Source organism: Folsomia candida, unplaced genomic scaffold, assembly GCF_002217175.1.
Source record: "Folsomia candida strain VU population unplaced genomic scaffold, ASM221717v1 Fcan01_Sc005, whole genome shotgun sequence".
Taxonomy (NCBI): domain Eukaryota; kingdom Metazoa; phylum Arthropoda; class Collembola; order Entomobryomorpha; family Isotomidae; genus Folsomia; species Folsomia candida.
In genome coordinates this window covers 2,337,885-2,363,845 of record NW_019091197.1, presented here as the reverse complement: position 1 = coordinate 2,363,845, position 25,961 = coordinate 2,337,885, and the positions used below count along the sequence as shown (strand labels likewise).

Here is a 25,961-nt window from a genome sequence, read left to right as displayed (position 1 = left end):
TGGGTACGTAATTTGGTCTGGTGTCACTTTGCATAACGCATTTCGCATTTCGACGCCAGAAATTTCGCCTTTATCAATTGTGAAATGCAGTTTAGAATTGTTTACAATTGGCACAGCTTAGTACATACATATGTATGTACCCCTAAATTTATGTTACTGGTGCGTCCGGTAGTTCATACATAGTTTGAGTCGTAGATTAAAGCATTTCTTTGTAAATATTTATCTGTATTGTTGCAAATATCAGTCAACTAAAGTACCCTACACAAACCATGTTTTTCCCACAAGTTTTGCGAGAATTTAGACTCATTACTAGTTATGTATGTACATACATACTTATTATTCTTTATTTTATGCATTTACTGAGTCTGCAGAATTATTGTTTTAAGTAGCTTCATAATTATTATAAGTCTACTTAAATTTATTAATGAGACAAATTAATTTAATTCATACTTAACTTATTTGCAATGCCACCCAAATATTACTAACAAATCACATCAAGTTTAATTCTTAATTACTACAGTTATCATTTATCTTTTAAAAAGAAGTATTAAATATCTGACCGAATTTATAATTATAATTATAATTATTAAAATTCCAATTCCTAATTGAAAAATCAAATTAGTTGAAATTAATGAACGCCTCCAAATGTAATTACTAATTACTAATTAGGAGCTGATTAAAAATCAGCAATCCTACTTCATCGTTTGTAAATTATCATAATCTATATTTTGACATCTCCTTCCGCATTGCACGTAATCTAAAATGTTGGAAATAAATAAATGATATAAAAACAAAATTTACTTCAAACGTATCAAAATACGTATCTAATAATTTTACCTCTCACACGAAAGACCAGCTCGATGAAGGGCAACCTCCGTTATTTCGACAGGTGCGTCCTTATTAACGCCTCCATACTCAGTGGTCAACTCGGTGTAATCGATATCCTTTAATAACGCCTTCTTCCACGTGGTCTCATCCCGACCGTGCAGGACGATCAGGTTTCGTTCCTCCTCCGGTAGCAAGTGTCGTATCAGTCGCCAAATGGAGAGGAAATAGGACGGAACTATTTAAAAATTAGCAATTTAATTAGTTTCATCTGTTTGGAAATTTCGGCAACTTTTCTTGGTTGGAAATGTGCTATCGATTGTTAATCCGGAATTTTTTGAACAAAATTGTAACTACTAACTTATTGAGTACTTAGAGAGCGAGGACAAATTAAAAAAATTGCACTGTAAATTCTCTGTTTGACTCTTATAAATCTAGTGTTGAAGTAATACCAGGCAGTATTCATATACAAACATATAGTATTAAAATCGTATCACAGCGGTATCAAATTTTTACGGATCCGTATAACTTTAATATCAAGCCGTAGCAACTTTATAACACCGAGAAATCAATACCCGCGTGATGTACCAAATTTCTAACAGTGTTTGTATTTGTTACCAAATTTGTCACAAATATATTGTAATAAATTGTTTCAATCTTTAATAACCAAAGGCATAACTGACCATTTAGCATGATAACCTTGTGTACGGTACCGGGGAAGTGGTCCCGATACGTTTGAATAGCATAAACGTACAGCGTGATGCCTACACAAATATAAAATGTTGAAAATTATAGAACGCCTACACAAACCAAAAATAAAATATTGAAAATTATAAAACCCGAAAAAAGTATGAATTTGAAATGCTTACAAACTGGACAACCATGCTGAACAAAGTTGAATTGACGCATGTCAATAAGTTGAACGAGACGGGTGACATTGTCCCCGTTTTCTTGCATTGCCCGCACAATTGCCGAGGCTTCTTCAATCACGCGGTCAATGTAACGAATTCCGCGGTGTAATTTCCCTGAAACGGTGACACCTCGCACATCCCAATCATCAGCGTTTCCACTCGAGACTAGATATGACAGAAGTGCAATTTTTTTACAAAATTATGAAGCATTATGCAAACGTTGCAAAATTTTGCATCTACTAACGTGTAGTGACGTGTAGTCTAAAGTGAAAAATAAATACATCTGAACAATGCAAATAAATTAGATAAGTGCACAAAAGCGACTTCCAGTGCTTCATTTCTTGCGGGTTTGCTACATTACTTGTACTGAAAAGCAAGAAGCGCAAGAAATTCGAAACTGCAAAAAGTGGAACAAAAATGCGTCACCTATTTACTATATAAAAACTCTAACACCAGAAAATAGTCATACAAGCCTTGCAGGTCAAAATACATGCAAGAAACCACTTTTTCGCCGTTATTTCTTGCAAATGGTTACTCATACCGAAGTAATCTCCAAGATTGCAATCATAAGATTATAATATTACTTGTAAGATTACTCCAAGATTACTTATTAGAGCTATAAATCCATGCAATTTCGTTTGTAAATTTTGCATACATGTTTAGACGTTAATTCGCAGAAATAATATTTTACCAGGTCGTCCCTCTTTATCACAGCCTTGCAATTCGATGGGATAATTTGATTCAAAATCACTCCAATCCTCATTTAGAATATTTTCCATATCGTTCTCCTTCCTCCATTCTAAATTCTGCGTATAAAAGAAGACATTAAAAAATCCTTGCATGAATTTTCCTCCTGTTCTTATGTAACTTACCTCCGTCAGCATTTTTTCCGCTGCTTTTATGTCGAACCTGGTTGCTGATGAGGAAAAAGATTTATGTACACTTACATATGTATATTTATATGAATTACACTTATTCGTGTATTTGCAACATTAAATCATTTTAATGTTACAGATAATATATTTCCCTCATTTATATATAAATATTTGTATGCATGTAGACACATATTTGGTCTCATGATACTTTTCTACCATACAAAATTTTAACGTACAAACAATGAGCACTTTACTAATTGGATTTTAAGCTTGAATCTGGTAATTAATGTCCAAAAAATAACCTGTACTAGTAATCCGAATGCGATCAGATTATCTTTCAAAAAATACTTTGAATACATACAAACTATTTAGCACAAAATCTGAACAGAATAAAATGTAAATAGTTGGATGAACTGCACACATTTGAATAAATTTAATCCAACTCACCCCTCAACCAGCGAATCAGATAAATATCTTTCTTCATATAATCCAGCGATAATTGCGGCCGCATAAGTTCTCGAAACTTTGAACAAATCGAAAACATTAATATATAAAGTCTACAAATTATGTATTTAAAGTTATATACATAAATTTACCCTGTCCAAAGCCACCTTTTGCTTCTCATTAATAACCAAGTCATGATTATCCGCGTATGTACCAACTATCAAAATCCCAATTACAAAAATGCGAAAATAACTTTCATTTTTGAAAATCATGTTCAAAAAAATATTTAAACCTGAAATAACACTCGCATGCACAATTGTGCTGCAAGCACGATCTAAATCAAACTGAACAGACAAAACCGTTAATATGCATGTTTTACTGAGGGAACAATTATTTATAATTGCGAAATTACGAGACCTGAACACTGGATACAAAATATACGAAGCAAAATCTTGATATCGAGTTATGGAAAATAAATCCCGTGCTGAATTATACATACCTATGTATGTAACAAATAAGTTAGGTAATCGTCATGGTAACCAAGTCCAACAAAGCTTATGCCGCTACATATCTTGTTACACGAAAGTGCTACGACAAAATCCAGGCGGCAGATTCCCACGCGAAAACACAATCATTATTGCAAAGGTACATGTACATATGTGTAGGTAATGCTTATTTTTTGTTAATTCACCTTGTAATTGCAAAACTGCATACATGTGTAAGACCATAAATATAAATGATTGTGGTACATATCTAGTTTCAGTGGCCGCGGAAGCGTAGGGACAGAGGGACAATGTCAACACGGTTATTCACTGTCCCATATTTCAAACTGGCAGGGTTGGCCAAGATACTTTGTTTCAAAGATACAAGATACAAGATACAAAATATTTGAACGAAACCTTAAGATACAAGATACTAAATACAAATAATTAGAGTTACACAAGATACAAGATACAAGATAGATTTTATCTGCTGTGATCCCAGATACAAGATATTTATTTGAAATAATTTTTTCAAGATACAAGATAAATTATTCGGAGCTTGCAAAAAACATGAAATAACGAAGCACCACTTGATTTTTTGTATTGTAGCCGAGTAACTTGTTAATAATGATAGTATAGACTCATAACTTGCATTGTAATTTATAATGCAAGTCCTCACCCTCTGTTTACAATTTATAAACAAATATGAGGATTTCGTCTGTGGTGACCCATACTGATTTTTTAAAATTATTCTATGGAGCTGAAATTATTATTACCAGTATATTCAGTTGAAATTTGGAATAATTGCTCTAATTGTGGTACAAATTAGGAATATAATGCAAATTACAAAATTTGCCAACGTGCGAGGGTTTATTTACTGTGGATAAATAAATATTACGACGTTATATAACAGAACCTTGCATCCGGCTCGGCAAAGCTGTACACTGAGGTTTTTAAATCTTCATAATTCCAAGTTTTAATACTACCAAATATGCAAGTTTCCGGGTTTTTCACTAAAAAAAGTATCTTGTATCTTGACTAGTATTTCAAATAAAATATGGTTGAAATAAATTCTCCAGATACAAGATACAAGATACAAAATACTTTTGCGAAACGTTTAGATACAAGATAAAAGATAAGATAAACTCCGTTACACAAGATATAAGATACAAGATATATCTTGTATCTTGTATCTGATATCTTGTATCTTGTTAAATTATCTTGGCCAACCCTGCAAAGTGGTTTCTCAAGAACGGGGGTCAAGGCATCAAATCATTCAGTAAAATGCCCCAACTCTACAATTAATTATATTTAGACGGGGTCATGCACCTACGACTTTTGTAAAATTACTTATTAAATTTACTTTATTACTTTTGTACTTTATTAAAATTAGCTTAAAGTTTAAAAACATAACAAGACAGGCTTTACATAAATCAATTTGTACATACATAAATTAAACCCAAATAAATATTAATGAAAATTTAAACGAAAGTTACGCATTTCATGAAAATTGCCTTATCAAATATCTAAGTTTCTAACAGTAAGTAAGGTAAGTCTTACGGTAAGTTTACATACGTACATGCGATTCATGATTGATATATTTAAGAGTATTAGCGTATGTATGTACATACATATGTCTCGTAATTTTTCTTTTATTGTGCCTTTCCCTTATAACATGTACATGACAATTAGCCATGTACGAAATATTAACAAATTCACGAATGAATTAAGTAATTAGAAAAGTGTTTGTAGTACAACAAAAACCAAAGCAATTATGCAAAGTAGGCATATGCATAAATGAATGTAAGTGCATATATACTGTTAAAATAAGGGACCGTTCATAAATTATGTAACGCGAGAGGGGGGGGAGGGGTCTGAGAGTTGCGTTACAAGATGTGACGAGGGGGGAGGGGGGGTCAAAGGTCTGCGTTACGTCACGCAAACTAAAATAGATTAAAATTAGTAATTGCGTAAAAAAATAAACCCCGCGGTTTTAAAATTTATGAAAATTAGACCCCTCCGCGTTGTCGTTGTGTAATGGAGTTGCATGTCCTTTCAACGTTCCATGTTATGTGTGTTTTGAAGTTGAATTATTGTTTCTCAAGGTTCCTTTCTCCCATGTACTCGAATGGCGATTTTGAAACCTGTACATCTCCGTTGTTTTTTTAAAGTGAAGATTTAATTACACGTAAAATACTGTAATTTGTAGGTTTGCGAGGTTAAAATGTCGACATTTTCGTCCAAGATAAAAAACAGAAATAAAGTAAATAAAGATTTCACATCAAGGATACCGAAAAACGAAAAGAAAACTCAGCAGTTGCAACGCACAAGATAGAATTTCCACAACATGATATCAATTTTAACTCAGTAAGTTTAATTTTTCATGAACCAAGATATTTTCATAGAAAACCCCCAACACAATGAACAAGGACTCCGGCATGGAGATTAACCCAATTTGGTCGTCGCTATTGGTTCCACTTATCAAGCAACCATAAATTATTTAAATTTTAAATTTCAAGTCTGTGGGAATAATAATAATCGATTTGTAATATTTTCCGTCCTGAAGACCATCACAATTCGAGATCGAAAGCTTGACACCATTTAGAAAACAATAAAGTTTTTCTCATTTGTACATCCACAATGTCCGTAAATAATAATTCTCCCAATAAATAAAGATTAACAAGCAACAGTTAAATATTTTCTGATGGAAGGAAAAATCAAAATTCTAACCTCCTAACTTTGCAAACCTAAAAATTATCGATGTTTAGTTGCAATTAAATTTTCATTTAAAAAAAACGCACGGAGATTTACATGTTTCAAAATCGTCATTTGAGTACATGGAAGACGGACAACTTGACCCAGAAGAATTCACATTTCAAACCCCACAATGCCCCACATACAATGCAACCTGAAGATCAGGCTTCATGTTCCCTTGAGGAGAACTTAAAATAAGTTCGCCACAGTTAGTGTTTACTGAAGATTTTCCAGTGAAATTTACATGAACATTACTTTAAAAAATTATATATTCTTAACGTAACAAAGTTATCAAATCAAACTTTAGATTACAATTTCTTCCCAAAAAATTGAGGAAGAAGCAAATCTTTAAATTAAATTAAAAAAGAACAGAAAATAAAGCAAAACGTCAATCAAATCCTAACCAACAAAGAAATGGGGGTAAAACGTTACGTCCCTTTTGGGTCTTTCATTTTTTCTGGGAAAAATGAGATTTGCGTTACGTTACACAGGGGGAGGGGGGGTAGTGGTCTTGCGTTACACTACTGTGACAGAGGGGGGGGACGGGTCTGAAAAAGTTGATTTTTGCGTAATTTTCCGTTCATAAACATAATTTATGAACGGCCCCTAACAGTATTCTTCCTCAACCGCGCCTTCTTTACTATACTGATCACAATTATCATAAACCATGTTCAAATATTTGTCTAATTAGGTTCCAATTTGTACAACCCTTGCGTTTGTACATTCCACTGCAAATTTCATTACACGCTAGCATTCATTCCTTCTTTTTGTGCATTTTTTCAACCAAAATTCTTACTTGTGCAGAATATGTTCACGTCCAAAAACCTCCCCGTAAATAAATTTCTTCCACTCCCACCACCTGGTTTGACTTGTCAGGTCATCCCTTTTTTCAAGTTGACCCGATACCTTTCTCGGTGTCCTTTGACTTTTGAATATATTCGGAACAAGAAACAAGTCAAATTTAAGTTCAAGCTGAGTTCCATATCGTTCGTATTATCGCTAATTTCAGCGCTATTTTTACATATCTCTTTAGCAATTGGGCACATACAATACAGCGACTTTCTTGAATACGACTTGTTTCAAGGGAGCGGCATGTAAGTAAAAAATTGTCACTGCATTTTTGCTATATAGAACTCGAAAATGAAATCTGACCTGACACGTGACAGAAGTTTTGGTTGAATTGAAATTAGGATTGTGCATATACCTTGCAGAACTTCTTCATTTGAACGATGCCAGTTCAATTTAATAAGTTCTGAAACAGTGTTTCGGGTGCATGTAACTACTTCAATTAATAACTGCAGAAAGTGGTTTCTTGTAGCTATTTTGACCCGCATGAAATACAAGACACAGGAAACTACTTCCCGCTGGTATCCATAGTTCATACATAGGGTGCGCCGCAATATTTCTAGCAGTTTCTTGCACCTGAACCTTTTTGCTTTTCTAGCTTTGCAATACAAGAAATGTAGAAAACCTGCAAGATACGAAACACTGTTCTGAAGTTTAGAAGTTTCCGAACCTGAATAAATTTCAACCGCGAAGTTATATAATTACTGATACGTAATTTCTTAATTAAATAAATTATACTGTACACTTTTCATATGTAGTTGGCCACCAGACAATTCTATTATTTACCACATACACGATTACGTCTCTGGATTCTCATACGGCTTGGTCAATTCTATCAGTACGCTGTACGTTATCATCTCAGCCATCGACTATTTACTCGCTTTTCTTAAAGCACCAGAGCTATCAAAGTCGCTCAACAATTGGAATGAAATTGATGATGACATGCGAAAAATGGATATGGTCATGGACAAAATTGCGATAAAAAATTTCATAATCTATTTTATCACTTTCTTTGAATTCGTACCAACCCTGTTTTTCGCAAGTATGGTAACCGTGTCGCGATTTGATGTGAGATATCCTATCAATTCCGTGTTATCCATGATCTACGGATATCTTCCCCATACTTGTTACGCCGTTGAAGATTCGCAGGCGTTAATTATGCTGAAATGTTTGCAAGTCGAGTTCCGACAGGTTTTCAAAATTTCTTGCAATTACAACTATGTATTTCCATTGTCGCAAATATTTAAGCCAAATTTTCATTCAAAGGTCCGAAACCATATTGAGAAATATTTGAGTGAAGGCCAGGACCAACTTCCGATCCGAAAAATTCACCAGATTTTGATCAAGTTACGCTCAAAGGCTAAACTGTGCGGGGAATTCCTTGCCCCGCAAGAGCTTCTTTCCATTTTTCTGACGATGTACACCACGGCAGGGTCCTTCTTCCTCTTTGTGACCATGTTTAGCAATCCATCGGTTGACCGTAGTGCGGGAGGTTTAATCTTGATAGCGTTCGCCTCAATATGGCCGCTCTTTGGGATCAGTCGTCTTGTCGTAAAAATTTGGGTGGCTGTTTCAATAACGAAGGAGGTGTGTGTACTTCTGTCAAAAAATGGAGATATAAAAATCACAAAGGTTATGTGGCAGACCTAAGTATTAGCAGATTTTAACATGTCTGAAAAATTGAAGGACCTCTATCTCCATTTTTTTGAACGAACAATTGATAAATGCAAACAATATTTAAGCATGTCAAACCGAGATTATTTAATCATTGTGTATTTACGATTCACAGGAAATGGAGATTGCATCTCTTCTGAAAAATAGGGAATTACAGCTAAAATTGGGAACGTGGGGGACCGATTATTCTTCCGAGGTAAATATGTATGTACATGTGGAATTAACAACTAAAATACAAATACTTCAACACAGATACGTACATATTTAAGATGCTTCTATGCCATTTATGTATTTAATTAGGTGCGTCGCGTTTACAATTTGTTGACCTCTAGTCCCACCGAGGTGTCCTTTAACAATTACGTAAAATTGAACAACGCTTTGATTTTGGGGGTTAGTGCGTGTTTCGGCCGTAAAAGTAAAATTACCGAAGATGCATGCACAAGTTAATATTTGAATTTAATATTTAGGTCTTCCAACAAATCTTCACAAATTTCATCATTCTAATGCAGTTTCGTTGATGTTCTATTTTGCAGTATCTAAGAATGATTGGGAGCCTGTACATACATTTAGTGAAAATTTTGCAATAAATTTTGAAGGAATTTGATTATCAGGTTGTTGCATTTTTCTCAAAGAAACGAACAAATTATTCATTTATAACTTAAATTAAAATAAAATATAGAGATAAAAAAGAATATAAAATAAGATATAAAATTATAATCATAATTATAATTTTAATTATAATTTTAATTAATTATAATTATAATAGATATGCGATCACAAAGTAAATACATATTCGAGCAACAGAGTATTTCTAATTTGACGAAGGGCTCGAGAGTATATCAATTCCAGTTCAATTTTACGATGGACATCCAAACATCTAAGAACATGCAACTGTCGATTCAGTATTGACATGTCTGCTCTACTCTACCAAATAATGGTACATAAGTTGCGACCCAGTAATTTCCTATTCTCGGTGAGAAAAAATAACTGGAAATGATGACATGGCATAATATTACTTCTATACAACAATATTATGAGTTTCCGGAAGCATCACAGGTCTTCAATTTTCAAATCGCCACTAGTTATGCGTGTGCCAATATCCACAACCTGACGTACTTGAACAATCGTAGATTGTGTGGAGGGTCAAATAAAACTGCAATTTGTAAAAGTATATAGGTAGTTTTTCTTAACAAACCGGTGGTATTGGGGGTCTTCATATTATTAGCAAAAAATAAAGTCGCGCGTAAAGTGAGTATCTAAATATTTTTAGGCGATTCTCCCGTTGTCAAGATGGCTATTTTCCCTCTCGTTACTGCCTGTTTGCCTGCAACCCTCGAGAGATATTTCGTGCGGAATCGTGTCGTGGGGTCGACCTGCCAGTAAAGTGCCCAGTACATTGGATACGGACCATTTCTTTCAGGTCTGGGAGCCACCGGTATCATGAAAGTGTCGCATTTTCGGAGTGGAGATAACTTGCGATAGAGAAGAGAGAAACTACATCGCACTTTCTTTGCAAATCCAATCTTCAATTGATCTATATATTCTCACATGGATCGGATGAAATCAATTGCATAATTTATGAAGAGGAGTGCGGTAACTTCACAACCACGTTTACCAATGAAGATGACCCCACACCCAGATCTATCGCTGAGCGTGGCCCTACTCATATCATTGATGATGACCCTCCCACCACAACTGTGAATAGAATATCTTCACCATATCAGATAATTGATCCAGATGAGTTTGTCCTCCCGTTTTCTGATTCGCAGGGTTAATTCGTGTTTGGCGTTCGAATATATCATATGATGTTTTTTATTATTTTGTCATTTTGTGACCACTTTATTTATGTTTATGCATTAAATAAGCTACGTAAATATATGCAGTTATATTTAATTATTTTATTTTATATTTATGTTATATTTGTATATTCATGTTATAATTGTCATATTTATTTTACAGTTATTTATATTTTATTATATGTTAATACAAAAACGCGAAATTTGTACATACAAACTAATTTACATGAAATATTAAATTAGGAAGACAACTCATTTACTCTCTATTTTTATGAAAACTATGTCCTTAGAATTGGCAATGGACCTTCAAAAATTTAACAATTTCCAACTGTCGATACGGTGTTGACATGTCTACCCTAGATAAAGTCCAAATTTAAAATAATCTTTAAAACTTTTTAAACTAATGTTTAAAACTATTGTTAAAAGTAACTGTTATAACTTTTTATAACTTTTTAAAACTACACATTTAAAAAGAGATCAAGTCACTTCCGGAGTTGGTTCATTCTCCTCATGGACTCCACGATTGGCAATACTCCAAATTGTGTTGCTCTAACTAGGAACACTAGGCGTGTGTGACCCCGACCTAGCGACCCCACTATATACATTCGACGTATCTGCCAATTATAGTCCGGCAATGTAACAAAATTTCCATGTAAAAGTGACATTTGGTCAATCTGTGACGATTTAGGTGACGGCGAACGGGCGCTTTTTCCCATGTTGAGAGAAGCGGAGATGAAAAAAGTGTCGAGACAATGACATCGGAGAGTGAGTGAGTGACCACGGCGTCCAAATTATGATCACTTCGCTTGCCTTGCAATAATTACTGCCCTCCAACGTTCGCTCGCATTTACGTATTTCGGTGAATTTTTATCGTAAAAATTTGAAACTTGGCATGAATGTACATCGATATATTGTGAATCGAAATATAATATCAGTTCCCGTTTGACCCACTGAAAATTTTTAATTAAAAAATTAAAACGGGAAATTTGTACATTTTGCTATAAATTTGAAGTTTTTATTTTTTAATTAAAAATTTTCAGTGGGTCAAACGGGAACTGATATTATATTTCGATTCACCATATATCGATGTACATTTATGCCAAGTTTCAAATTTTTACGATAAAATTTAACCAAGCTGCGTAATGGGGAGCGAATGTTGGAGGGGTGTACTTAAGTAAGGCGACAGAATTTTGAAAGCATGGGTCAGCTCCGATGTCATTTTCTTGTCCACTTTTTTCTTCTCCGCTTCTCTCAACATGGGAGAAACCGCCCGTCATTATAATGTCACTTTTACATGGAAATTTTGTTACATTGCCGGACTATAATTGGCAGATACGTCGAATGTATATAGTGGGATCGCTAGGTCGGGGTCACACACACCTAGTGTTCCTAGTAAGAGGTATGTATGTGTACAATTACATGCATGCAAGATTTTCAACTTCATATATATAATAACAACTTGCAATCAGTACGTAATGAAAAATTTCAAAATTCAGCTTTCAATCATGGGGACGGGGTTGCTTGTACCAAGACGACTCGGTGTCAACACATTCGCTACATAGTAGATGGGCTTCACAGTCCATCAACTTAATATTATCGAACTTATGTATATACATATGTAACATACTCTCTTTCCACGGCAAGTTGAACCCGGAGATATGGGAGACTAAACTCAGTTCAACGTTAATAAGCATGGGCCGGGATTTAGTCTTCCATATCTCCGAGTTCAACTTGCCGTGGATAGACTATAGGTATGTAGTTACGCTGATAATGAGTAAAATTGCTAATAAATTACACAATATATGTATGTGTGTACATAATACTTGTCGAAATGCTTGTTTAAATTTCCACGCAATTCTTTGAACCGTGAGTACTTGCGATTCGTTGGTTACGAAATACGCCAAAACAATATGAATCAATTTTAACCCGAGCCTATATTTCTCATTGCTTTTGAATTAATCCTAATTGAATCAATCCTAATTGATTGACGTTCAAATCACTCATTTTAATTTCATTAGAACGACCTTTATCTGAATAAATACCTACAGGATCTAACTTAAGCATAGCCACGGCAATAGCATTATGCAACCATCACTCGCCTGGCTGTCTTTATTGACGAGCAGTCTGGTCAGCCCACAAAGTACACATTTACAAGTATGTGTATGCAACGATTTTTTGCTCAAATTCAAATTTCAAAAGAACAAGTATACGTTCAGTTCAAGAAGAAATATATGTATCGGACTACATTGTAGCAAATTTTTAAAGGAATTGAGATAAAATTGTTAAATCTGTGAATTCCTAAATGTTCAAATATTGTGGATTGGAGGTTACCGGAATTTGATCGGTTCAATATTTTGATTTTTGTTACCCACTTGTGGGTGGAATAACGGCTATTCGTCTGGCTGGGTACCCATCAAATCAAGGAAAACCTCCTTTGGCCTTGTCATAATGCCATCAACACCACCTAGGCTTAGTGTTCCTGCCAACATATTTACAGAAACTGCCCTAAACCATTACCTTCGATTCAGAGTTCGAAAGTATCACACAACAAGAATTTCCTCACTTCCTGTTCGTTTAATAGTTGGCCTCAGAAATCGATTGTTTAAACTTTCTTTACGCCTTCACCGCACTATTATCGTTCAGTCTGAACTTAATAGTTGAATTTTGTACTTACCTGACAACGAAATAATTTTCTAATGTCTAGGGGACCATCCTGCCTAAGCGAAGCATTTCTTGTGGATTCTTCTCCCTAGGCTTTAAGGTGTTCATTTAGGGATTTCTCCCGAAAATCCAGCCAATACCAGTCTACTACTAATCGTTTAGAGGTGGACAGCAGTCTCAATGTCACTTTGAACATGTTTCACATGTTTTGGTAGGCAAGAGACGAGAATTTATTCTCACTTTTCAAACAATCGATCCGCACGCATCCTCACGTGTTACTGTACATACCGCGTTTTCGACTCTGGGGTTGACGATTCGCTACAGGTCCAGTATTTCTCCATTCTTGGATGTTCCCTTACAGTTTGATGGTGTATTTTAAGTTGTTTCGCAATTTTCCATAAAGTTAGGCGTTATTTATTGAGATAAATCACTTCTTCAGTAATTCGATACTAAGGACGGTTTTCCTTGCCAAAAATTTTGAAATATTCTTGAGAAATTTGAAATTGGGTTTGAGACAAAAAATCGTAGCTATACTTAAGTTGCGCGTGTACAATTTCTTAACCCGAAGTTAAGCTCAACACCGTCATTCGTTGTTCTTTCTCGGTTCCGAATGGATATATTTCCTTCGAAAACCTTCCCCATTAAAGGACTCCCCACTCCAGGTTTGACTTGTCAGGTCATCCCATTCTTTAAATTTGCCCGATACCTTTTTCGGTGTCCTCTGACTTTCGAACACATTCGGAACAAGACACAAGTCAAAGTGAAATTCAAGCTGTGTTCCATATCGTTCATACTGGCGCTAATTTCAGCGCTATTTTTGCATACCGCGTTAGCAATTAGCCACATACAATATAGCAACTTTCTTGAGTACGACTTGTTTCAAGTGAGCGGAATGTGAGTAAAAATAATAATTATGCATAATTGAAATTTTTAATCTGGCTCTACACGTGGCAAATGGTGAAGTCGATTACAGAAAATTGCAACCTTATTGCGTGCACCTAGCGTCATTTAAACAATGTCACTTCAATTTAAGAAGTTCTGAAAGTTGCACATTTCTGAAACTGAATAAATTTAAGTAGCGATGTTCAATAATTACATATTTAGAATGTTAGAAATCTGGTATACTCATGCAGAACTTGACGATATTATAACGTTGCTACAGCTTAGTAGTAAAATTATATCAGTCTGTAGAAATTTGTAACCCATATGATAAAATTTAGTACCTATTACTATACGGTATACCTTATCAATACCACTTTGGTAGAGACATATATTTATGAATACCGCTTGGTATTATTTTAATACTAGATTTCTAAGAGTGTATTGATATGTATATAAATAATTTCTTAATTAGTCATATTGCCCATTTTTCACAGTTGGCCACCAGAAAATTCTACTTTTCACGAAGCACACCATTACGTGTCTGGATTCTCGTACGGACTAATTAATTCTATCAGTACGCTGTTCGTTGTCATCTCAATCAATCTTTTGATACGGTTTTTCAACAAATTTTCACGAATTTCATTATTCTGATGCAGTTTCGTTGACACATTTCGGGGAAATAATGTTCTACAAAGGGCAACAATTAATGATAGACATACATTTACCTGTAATGTTGTAAGGAAGAAGTATAAATAGTGAAATTTTTATTGTAATTAAATATTTTTTCTGGATGAGTCTATCAAGTTATCGATCAATTTCCATATGAAACGAACCATACCTACATATTATGCAATATCGCTTTCGTAAATCTAACGGTAAACACACCAATTTGGGAAACCACTCACAAGCCTATAAATTGCAGAATTTGTGTATACCTGTACATACTAAATAGTTTCGTCAGTGAACATTTTATCTTAAATTTCAATCTCAATTGTAGGAAAGGGCAAACATATTAAAATTCAAGAGAACTATGTAAAAGAAATACAAATGGGTGGAGTAAACTGCGGATACATGTATCTATTTATTTATAAGGAGCGGAAATATTTGAATGATTTTATTATCGAAGTTAATCCTCGAAAACAATGCTAATTCAGGAGTAATCAACCGTAATCTTCAATTTCATGCCAATTTTTGCAACAAATTTGCAAACCGACAAGTTCAACCAGTAATGTGTATATTTTTATTCATACCCAACCAACCAGTTTGGAATAGTACATACTCTAGTTGGTTCAGCTGCTTTACTAAAATTTACAAAATGTATACCAAAAATCTGCCCAAAATTTTGCACTACGCATTACTCTCAGCATCAAAAATTGGTGCAACAAGTATACTTTTCAATTACAAAAGGAATATCTTTTTCATAACTCAAGCGTCTCGGGATTTCTTAGCATTCACACTTTTTTGTTCCTTTAACTTTAATCTATTCACGATTTTAAGAACACTGGAGATTCTGTTTTCCAAGGGGGGTAATTCGAACCCGGATTTTCACATCTGTTACGTAATCTCTTACTCATTGGTGGTGGTTAACAGCATTGTCATATTCGTCAATGTGGCTCAGGACGATCTTTGTCTCGTGTTTAATCAGGTGTTCCGTTACGGACTGCAATTTTCAAGTAAGCCGCCATATGTATAAATTTTTCGTACAAAATTTGTAAATAAATAAATTCCGAAATTTGTGAGATGGTTAAAAACGTGCTGATTTTGGCGATGAGTCATCGAATCCTGTATCAAGTTAAACCATGAATACTATTTTTATACATTTATGTAGATAAATGGATGACTAAATCGTACAATGCCAACTTACTCTCCTGTATTCCGGGCAGATTTCTGGATAATTTCATAATTACGTTGTGTATCATGTCGACGTGTACTCTGATCAGTATTGTATTCTATTTTGCGAATGATTCCTTGCCAATTTTTCCACTTTCAATTCTACCTCGACCCCGTGACCATGAAGTTTGGGGACTCAATTTGAAGCAGAATAACTGGTTCAAAATTCTCTTTTGTCCCGTTGTAATCTACGGAGCGATATGGGTCGGACAGCTATTTCTTGCTCTAATCGTGTGCGGATGTTTCTACACGTGTAAGATATGGAAATTCTGTAGATTAAACTATTTATTTTGTATTTTAAATTCAAATTTGGCATTACTTCATAAAAAATTAGGCTTCGCATAAATCATTGTTATGCGTTTCAAATCGTTAGGAACGCATTAATGACCATAATTTTGTTACGAACTAAGTTTTGATACATTAACCCTTCGTATTCCAACTAATTCATGATTTCAAAAAATTATCCCCCAGTTTCCGTCCTTACACTACTTCACACCGAGTTTCGGACACCACGCGAAAGCAAGAAGCAATCCTCCAATACTTGTAATTTACTTCGGACGGTGCGACATCTTCCGAGGGAGTACAACAGTGTCCAACTACTTCACCTGCGGGCCAACGGATGTGTAAAATATCTCATGTTGGTCATGCATAGTGAATGTCTGCACTTCATTCTTTCCTGTAATGTCATACTTTTGACGAGTTGGAACTCTTTGGACATTTACGCAAAGGTGAGAAATCCAAATATTCTTTAGAAATTCCGTAGAAATTTAGTTCATTTTGTTACCAAATTGTGTCAATTGTTCATAAAACGTGTCCCACTTTCAGATGCAAATGTTCTTATGGTCCTTCGTATTCGAATTCTGGTGGACGGTCTGGTTGGAAGTGGTTGGACGATTTTATAAAATGTCAAAGACTACACTCAACTCGTGGAAGAATGTCAAATCTATTTCAAAACATGAGAAGAAATGTTTTATGAAATATGCTAAAACGTGCCAACCTTTGACCTTTGGGGCGCGTGGGGTGTTTACAATTAATCGAGTTACAGTCCTCAAGTTTACGAGATCCGTGGTTAAAGGGACGTTCAAAGCGATGTTGGCATTTGGAAGGAAGTAGATAGAGGAGATAAGTGTACCGTTTAATGAAATGGTACAGTTTATTTGAGAAAATTAATTTGTTCATTTGTATTATTATGCTAGTTAATAATTCTGTACATATGTTACGAATTTTGTTAGTAAATTACACACGTATTTATACATATACATTTGTACTCATGTATGTATTTACATATCTGTACTTACTCGTGCGAGTATATCATTCCAATTTCCAAAAAAGTTGTACCATTGAAATATCATTTTCATCTACCTACATATGTTGTATGTACGTAGTATGTATTTACATATTTATGTACGTATGTACACATTTCATTTAGTGAATACATATGATACGCACGATAATACAGATAAATATGATCGCCTATAGACTACAGTAGGAAGTATGAGCGCTGTTTTACCAATGTTACCATTAATTTTGGATTTATTCAGAACAATGTGAAATTTAATTTACTCTGTTCCCTATACATATATGCATCCCTAAACTTTTAATGATTTACAAATTTCTATGTACATACATATGTTTATAATTTCAGAGTAGGTGAAACCACTCAAAATTGCGTCACTGATTATGTATTCTACCAGTAATAAAAAATATTAATCAATCCCTTAGACTCCCAAAAAATGTAAACATTGTTTTTTCAGAACAGTTATATATATTCATGTACTGGTATATACAATCGGCTGAATGGGTGTTTTTCACCCAAAGCTTCGTAAAAGAAACCCCAAGAAGAACGAAATCATCTTTTACCCTTATTTAAACGATACCAATCCATTCACCGTAGTATCCATACAAGAATACAAAAACGTCGTTTTCGTCGATTTCTTCAATACGTACAACGTCACCCCGGCCACACTCGCATAGAGTTTATACGGTCGTAGCGCCGCTGTCGTCCTTACACGCTCCCTAGATCCAAACGTTCCTCTCCCACCAAATTGACCGCGCTTGACCCCATCGTCCCAGGCGGTGACATCCCTCCAAGTTCGGAGCAATTTCGCACTCGTCTCGTAACAATTGCACGCTCTCGGCAAAAGTGTAAGCACGAAAGTCGGTACGCAAATTGCTATCGTGGGAAAAATGAGGTACAACGGCATCGGAATTATGTCCCACATTCGAATCATTGCTATCGTACAGACGGCCGCAAGCATATGCGCAAGCGCCATCAGCGTCGCGGTGGTTGGTCCTTGAACTCGCGACGTAAATCCTATTCCAATCCCTAAACCAACGTAGAGCGATCGAAGTTTCACGTTACCCCGGCTTGATGTCAGCTTGCCCCTCATTCCGTGAAATTGATCCAGCCCGCTGGAAACTACTTCGAGCTGGATGGCAAAGATCGTCACTAGGAGGCAGACGATGCGGGAAAATTCGAACGTGCACGATGCTACGACAATAAATCTTAGAATGTAGGAGAGCAAGGACATTAAAATGGATAATTGACCAGAAATTTGGAAATTTTGAGAACGAGCAATTTCTCGAAGGACGAAGTACGAGGAGTCAAAATTGTTTAGGACGAGAAATAAGGAAGCAATGTAATAAAACCCGGACATGAAGAGGACAAATTTGCTGACGATGTGACCAAGCGGATCAGCACCGTTTTTCGGAGGTCTCGTAATTTCTAAAAGTTGGAACATATTTCATTCGTTAAGACAAAATTACTCGAGACGACGTACAAGTGATTATTTTTAATTAAAAAATAATGATGGATGATACACAATCCCTTCGTATCCTTCGTATTATTCGTATCGTAAAATAAGTCACGACGGTTACGAAATTTTGTAAGTGTCGTAAGATCATGTGATTCGAAAATCGCGTTACTAAGGTTACCATTTTTACGAAGATTCTTTCTTCGTAAACTAAATATTTTAGATACTAAGGATACCAAGAGAATTGCGAATATCCTCAATAATCAGCTAGCGATTGCTCATATAAATCATTTGTCTCATGTGGAACAATTATTTTGACATGCGAATTACCCGCTTTCATCAATTCCTCAATCCTCACGATATTGTTGAACCCTTTCACTGTGGCCGAGGGGTTCAACCATATGAAAAGATACAAAAGGGCTGAAACAGTTTCACAAATCCCTCCAAACATAAGGACCAGCAGAGTCACGGAACGGTTGTCCTCGGGCCATGGGAAGTTCCGAAAAAGAAAAAGATAACCTGGTCCTATGACGCCGGTGACAAAACCAGTGAACACCGTAGCGGCAGAAATCCACACTTTTCTTCCCATAATGCAATACATGACCCTCTTCTTGGGAAGTACTCCGACTGGGAATGTTTTTCCGAATGGGAAAAAGTGCCCGTAAAAGGAAAAACCTTGCCAAAGTAGATCTGTGGACATTTTAGGGTCTAAATTTCCGAAGAATTGTGAACACTTTTAGTTCCGAAGGATGTTCAAAGTGAAATGAGCAACGAACATATCGCAAAATTTAAGATAAAAATAAACTATAATATGCTCGCAAATTAATATGTACACTCTTAGAAATCGTGTATTAAAATATTACCAAGGTTAATTCATGGATGAACTTTGGTATTGGCAAGTAATACCGTGTAGTGATAAATAGCTAAGAATTAAAGTTTTACCATATGTATGGGTAGCGAATTTTTACAGACCGGTATAATTTTAATACCAAACGGTAAAATTTGTAATACTTATTAGAAACCGATACCTGACTATACCAGATTTTTAGCAGTGCAGTTACATAACTGTATTGATAAATGGCTACGTATATACATAGTTTTTTTGATACGGAAATTAGCAAATTTTCATGAATAATTTGATGTATTGAAAATAAAGCAAACAAATTGTAAGAAAGCAAATATGTTTGGAAAATGAAGACACAGCATGGAAATTAACTGAAGCGAATGGTCGATGATTTAGTGCTTCGAGAGAAATTAGGAACCCGCATATTTAAACCGTTTTTAATAATTAATCTTGTAGTTGGGCTAGCAAATAAGTATCTAAATACATGTTAAACCCGACAGAACCGTCTCGATGATGACAAGTCAAATGTTTGCTACAAAATATTTCTTCTATACGTGTGTTTTCTTAGGATTGACAAATACATATAATAGTATATTTGCCAATTTGCCAATTTTAATAAGAATTACATATATGTAAATGTATGTCGTATGTTTGCATACATATATGTAATGTATGAATACAGAAATATATATACAACTCCATTTGAGACAATTAGACTTCACGTATTTATAGATGTTTTAGTGATAATCTCACATCAAGACATGGACCGAGAATACCGAGATCAATAATAATTTTTTGTTTGTTTGTAGATATTTAAGTACAACTTCTAAAATGAATCAGAGAAACAAAACAAGACATATTTACAATCAAAAGAAATTAAACACATATTTAATTAGCATTACATCTTCAATAAATTATTACGAATAAAATATTGTATACACTCATTTCGCCCTTCGAAGGGCAAGCACCGCCTTGAATGTTCCTTTAAATACGTTCATTGAAAAGGTTAGGACCGTTAGTCGCTTAATAGTGAAGACTCCTGGTGCCCCAAAAGTTAAGGGTTGACAAGTTTTCGCGTACTTCTTAAAGTATTTCATTTCTTTTGGTGACTTATAGTGCAAATTTCGCCAAGATGTTAGCATGGTGCTTAGGCTTTTGTAGAAAGAACCAGCGATTTTCAACCACATACTCCAGCAGAGTTGAGACGTAATTGACGGGACGAGAAGTTGAATCTGCATAATTGTGGAAACTGAGATAAATATCAATGCATACATAGAAAAATATATAAATTATTTCTTAATTAGGGTAAAACGAAATAGTTCAAGTCGTAACTACTACCGGGCAGTGGCCGCGGAAGTGTGGGGACAGAGGCCGCCGTTATGTTCCCGTCATCTTCCCATGATATGTGAGTCCCTCACTCCTCCATCCTAAAATATTAATGTCCCCGGCTTCCGCAGCCCCTACCACTGAATGCTGTATCATAACCAGTTTGATACTGCTTTGACCACATTCGAATGTGTTCAAAGAGGCCAATTTAGCGGAAATTATTCCCCAAGCACTTTTCTTCTAATATTTTTGCATTTTCCGAGCTCTGGGGGATCAAAGATGTGCCCATAAAAAATTAGACGAGACACGCCCACTTTGGGTGTGGTTTTTTCCTAGTGGGTTTACGGTCAATCGCCCAGTCCAAAATTGTGTGCTGAGCGATTCTGCACCTTGTAAAAAAATTTCATCAAAATCGGTCCATAAACAAAAAAGTTATTACAGGTCAAAGTTTGGCGAAAGGCAAAACACCCCTACTTTAGGGGCGTGGTTCTCCGAAGAGTGCAAACTTCATACTCTGAAGCCCATTTCGCCTAATATCGACCCTAAAATGTCTAAATTTCAAAATCGGCGAAATGGGCTGTCGACATTGCCAAAAGTGCTAGAATATTTATTTTGAATGGTGGGGGAGTATTAGTTTTAAATTTGAGCTTTATAGGATCATGTCGAAATTTCGACAAATCGACGCCATTCCCTTACGGCATGGGTCAATTTCACTTGCGACGCACTTCTTAGCCCTAGCCCTAGCTGAGGCTAGATATCAATTTGTACTACTCTACGTCATGTTGAGTTTGCCTGTTTTGGACAATTTCAACATTAATTTTTTCAATGTTCCCGGCCATGTATCATGGAAATGTGCAAATTTCAGAACTCCTTTTTTCAGAATATCTACATACCACTGGGGACCATCATTTACAACCATTTTCAGAGTTTGAAGTTTGCACTATTCGGAGAACCACACCCCTAAAGTAGGGGTGTTTTGCCTTTCGCCAAACTTTGACCTGTAATAACTTTTTTGTTTATGGACCGATTTTGATGAAATTTTTTTACAAGGTGCAGAATCGCTCAGCACACAATTTTGGACTGGGCGATTGACCGTAAACCCACTAGGAAAAAACCACACCCAAAGTGGGTGTGGCTCGTCTAATTTTTTATGGGCACGTCTTTGACCCCCCAGAGCTCGTAAAATGCAAAAATATTAAGAGAAAAGTGCTTGGGGAATTATTTCCGCTAAATTGGCCTCTTTGAACAATGTGCATTCGGCTAACGAAACGACGCAGTTTTATTGTGATCAGTGGTGGATAAAAGAAAACTGTGGTTAACTGTTGCAATTTATGTGGTCATTAGCGTACAAATACTGAAAACTTGTACAAGATTCGTGTAAACTATCCACGAATGCACATGTTTCTTTACAAATGTGTGATTTGTATGTTGTATGTATCTGGGATATTTTACAATCGGATCAGCACCCCCTTCCACTCTTCACGTGTTTTTTAGTTCTTTGTTTAGCATGATTTATTTAATCCAAAAAAGTTGAGAATACACCTTTCAATATTTGCATACCAGTCAGACCCGATTGTACATAAATGGAATGGGCGATATCATTGGAGGCCCAGAGTTACATAATTTATGAACTTTCCACTACTAAAACTTTATTAACTACGAGTTTAATACCGAACTGGTAACAGATCGATTTACCTATATACGACCTGGGCACGCTCAAAACATAAAAATACCTTGGCGTAAATATCCATTGAGCTCCAATTTAATGCCAGGAGGACATAACAGGAAACAACGAAGTTGAGGAATTCCCAATACATAAACACCTGAAGGTTCGCGGAGGCTCCATTAATCCGCCGATGCAGCAACTGAACGCATGTATACTCGTGCGGGAGGTACTTCACCGTTCGAAGTAAATTGTATGTGTTGGATTTCTTCCTCTGATTTCCAGACGGCATTTGAAATTCGAATTTAATTAAGGGAACGACTGAAACTGAAAGCAAGATTTTAATATTCACTAGTAGAAGTGACTCAGAAGATGTTTCCCTATCACAACTGAAGCCAAGCCAAACCAAAAACGTGAAGTTCTGCTGAATCAGATATGTACCTTATATATATCGATCCCCGGCCTCAAGTCCACGGAATAAGATAGGCTACTAAACTCCGTTTCACCTTACTTGGTGTTACCGCCACAAGCAATGAACATGAGAATCCCATGTTATTTTCGTGTGGCGGTAACAACAAGTAAAGGGAAACGGAGTTTAGACTCAAATCTTTCCAATGCTAAAAACGTGGCAAAACTTTTGAGTGAAGCTAAATCCTGCTCCTGGTTGTTCTAGGTCCATATGCGTTAACAACCCGAATTATACCAAAATCGTTCTCCATGCTGAGACGATTTTCAATGGTTCGTGGATCTATATAGATAATTGTACATATCTGTGTTGTGTGCTAGCTGCGTGAACACCAACTAATCTGGTAAAATTTGATATGCTTTCTCTTTAACTTACATGCATAGAGAAACGCTTGAGCTGTCTTGGAGAGTAATATCTGCCCAATTGATAGCATGGTAAACATTACAACGGAGCTAAATGCAATGTCAATCCAGTGGTTGTGCTTCAGGTTAAATTCCCACATTTCCCCCACATTCGCACTAGGTAGCATTGAAGGAGGGAAAACTGGCAAATTTGTATTTGCAAAGTAGAATGGGACACCCAGAAAGAGAGGAAATGCTGACATAATCCAAAATACGAGTATCCACGTGTCCAGCAATTTCCCTTGTAAACAGTCCAATCTGTTTGGATTGTACGCTTTAGTCATCCAAATGCCTGGATAAGATATATCGATTAGTAAATCGTTGTAAACGCATGTAATCATGGAGTGAAATCAAAATCACACGTCAAAATGCGTATCGTTTATTTAGAGTTAAAAATCTATTAAAATTGAGACGTGTAGATGTGCCGGACCAACGGAAGTACGGTCGGACAAACGGGGCCTCATCCCTTAATACATACGTAATTATGGGCAACCAAACATTAATCAAGTAATCGACCTACGTACGTCTAAACTTCAGTCCAAATCCGATAAGTAGATTGAACACGTGACAAATTTCATCTTGTACCAAGTAATCCACCAGCGCCATAGAATTTACCAGAACCACAGCAAAAGTTATTGCGTAGCAAATATGAAAATCTTTATTTAAAAGACCGCCCTTGTAAAATAAAATCTCCAACGTTCTTAAAATGACAAAGAAATTTCCCCCCATAGAGAAAAATAGCGTGAATTTCGACATTTTCCGGGATTTCTTTGTTATATAAAACATTTTCGTCTTCTCGTTGAAATGCAGACTTGTCGCACCAATGGAACCTGCTAGAAGAAAAGAATAGTGCAAAATTTTTGGAAGGAATTTGGTATACATTTTGTGTCTTTTTGGGGGAACTGGATGACTTCGCGTACAGTCGCCGGGGTTGGCAAGTCACTCTGAAAATAAATTTTCCTACACAGAAATTCCACATTTTATGCAAAAATAGATAGTTCACTTTTATGAGTATCGGTAATTTGACTATTAGTTCCCAAATTTAATGAAGTTAATGGTTGCACAGGCATATCCGCATGTCATAATACTTCCTATATGTACATATTTACTCTAAAAAATTTGACCACCGGATTGCAGATATTGCCGACCAGTGAGTATAAGTATGTATGTATGTGACCTGACGAGATGATGATGATAAGTGTGTCACCGCTATATTACAGCAGAATCATCGCTTGGGAACACCCACCTAGGGTTGCCGTTCCTATCCGATTGGATAATCCGACACTATCCGATTATGCATTTCCTATTATGCAGTTTAATTTAACCGATATTTATTGACACATTAATAAAGGACACCTAAACTAAACTAAACTAAACCGACACTTAATTATCCTATCCGAGGCTCGGGTAGGATAATTATCCTGTATGTGATAATTATGTGATAATTATCCTGCATGTTATAACAAGTGTCGGATATCCGTCATCCTATCCTATCTGATCGGATAGGATAATGTCGGATAAAAACGGCAGCCCTACACCCACCACTAGCTTGGTGACAGTCTATCAGCAAGCGGAACCATATTACATAGTTGTACATATATAGTCACGTTTGTCACAAGATTTTTTAGTAGTGTGTATAAATATTTATGTAATCCTTAACAACGGATCAAGTTCTGTGTGTTTTTTAAAGTTAGGTAAGTATACTAAACCTTGTCAGTTAATTGACTCACAAATGGAGCAATTTGCTCAGCAAAATTCATGCATGACCAAATGCAGAAATATGTATACATAATCGTAATAATTAAGTAGCTGTAAATTCACATGCAATTTTTTGTATTTGCAACTCAATTCCAATAAATGTTTAAATATGTATATACATATGTATATGCTGCACCGTTAAACCAGAAAGCTCCAACTTATAGCTGCACTATAATCGTCAAGAATTACGAGAAATATCGCGATAATTATACTGACTATTTATAATAGGCCTTTTAAAACAGTTAAATTATAAAATTTTGCTGAATTGAAGAACATTTGTCTTTATGAGTTCATTAGTTTATTAACCTCATTGCTACCAGTTAATTCTCAGGAATATTCCGTTACGTACCACCCAAATTACACAAATTTGTGTAATGGTTTGTTATTACTTGACTACCAACCCATTTTTCGAAATATTCCTTTGCCTACCAATTTTGCATATTTGTGTAGCAAAATTATTTCGATTAGCTATCAATGTCATGCACGAGATCGTTCTCCATTGCGTAACACCAGTTACACAAATGTGTGTAGTTACGTATGTATATCGGGGATTTTAAAAAATTTATCGAGTTGTAAAATGCCGGACAACGTAAAATTTTCAAAAATACTTTGGTACGTACGAGAAATAATCTTGCTACACAAACGTGTGTAAAGTAACATGGTAGGCAAAGTACTTAACATTTGGAAAAATAGTTGTTTCTGGTTGTCAA

The 25,961-nt window shown here is 35.6% G+C and overlaps 1 protein-coding gene across 1 annotated transcript; it reads right to left on the bottom strand.

The window, feature by feature from the left end:
* Positions 1 to 204: 204 nt before the first annotated feature.
* Positions 205 to 3,470, bottom strand: LOC110850235 (SEC14-like protein 4). The gene is made up of 9 exons (XM_022097699.2): positions 3,348 to 3,470; positions 3,208 to 3,272; positions 3,059 to 3,134; positions 2,609 to 2,652; positions 2,428 to 2,542; positions 1,695 to 1,901; positions 1,509 to 1,589; positions 838 to 1,063; positions 205 to 757 (listed from the first exon to the last, which is right to left on the bottom strand). The coding sequence occupies exons 3-9, from the start codon at positions 3,120 to 3,122 to the stop codon at positions 715 to 717; spliced, it is 780 nt and encodes a 259-aa protein (XP_021953391.2). The 5' UTR covers positions 3,123 to 3,134; positions 3,208 to 3,272; positions 3,348 to 3,470; the 3' UTR covers positions 205 to 714.
* Positions 3,471 to 25,961: the final 22,491 nt, after the last annotated feature.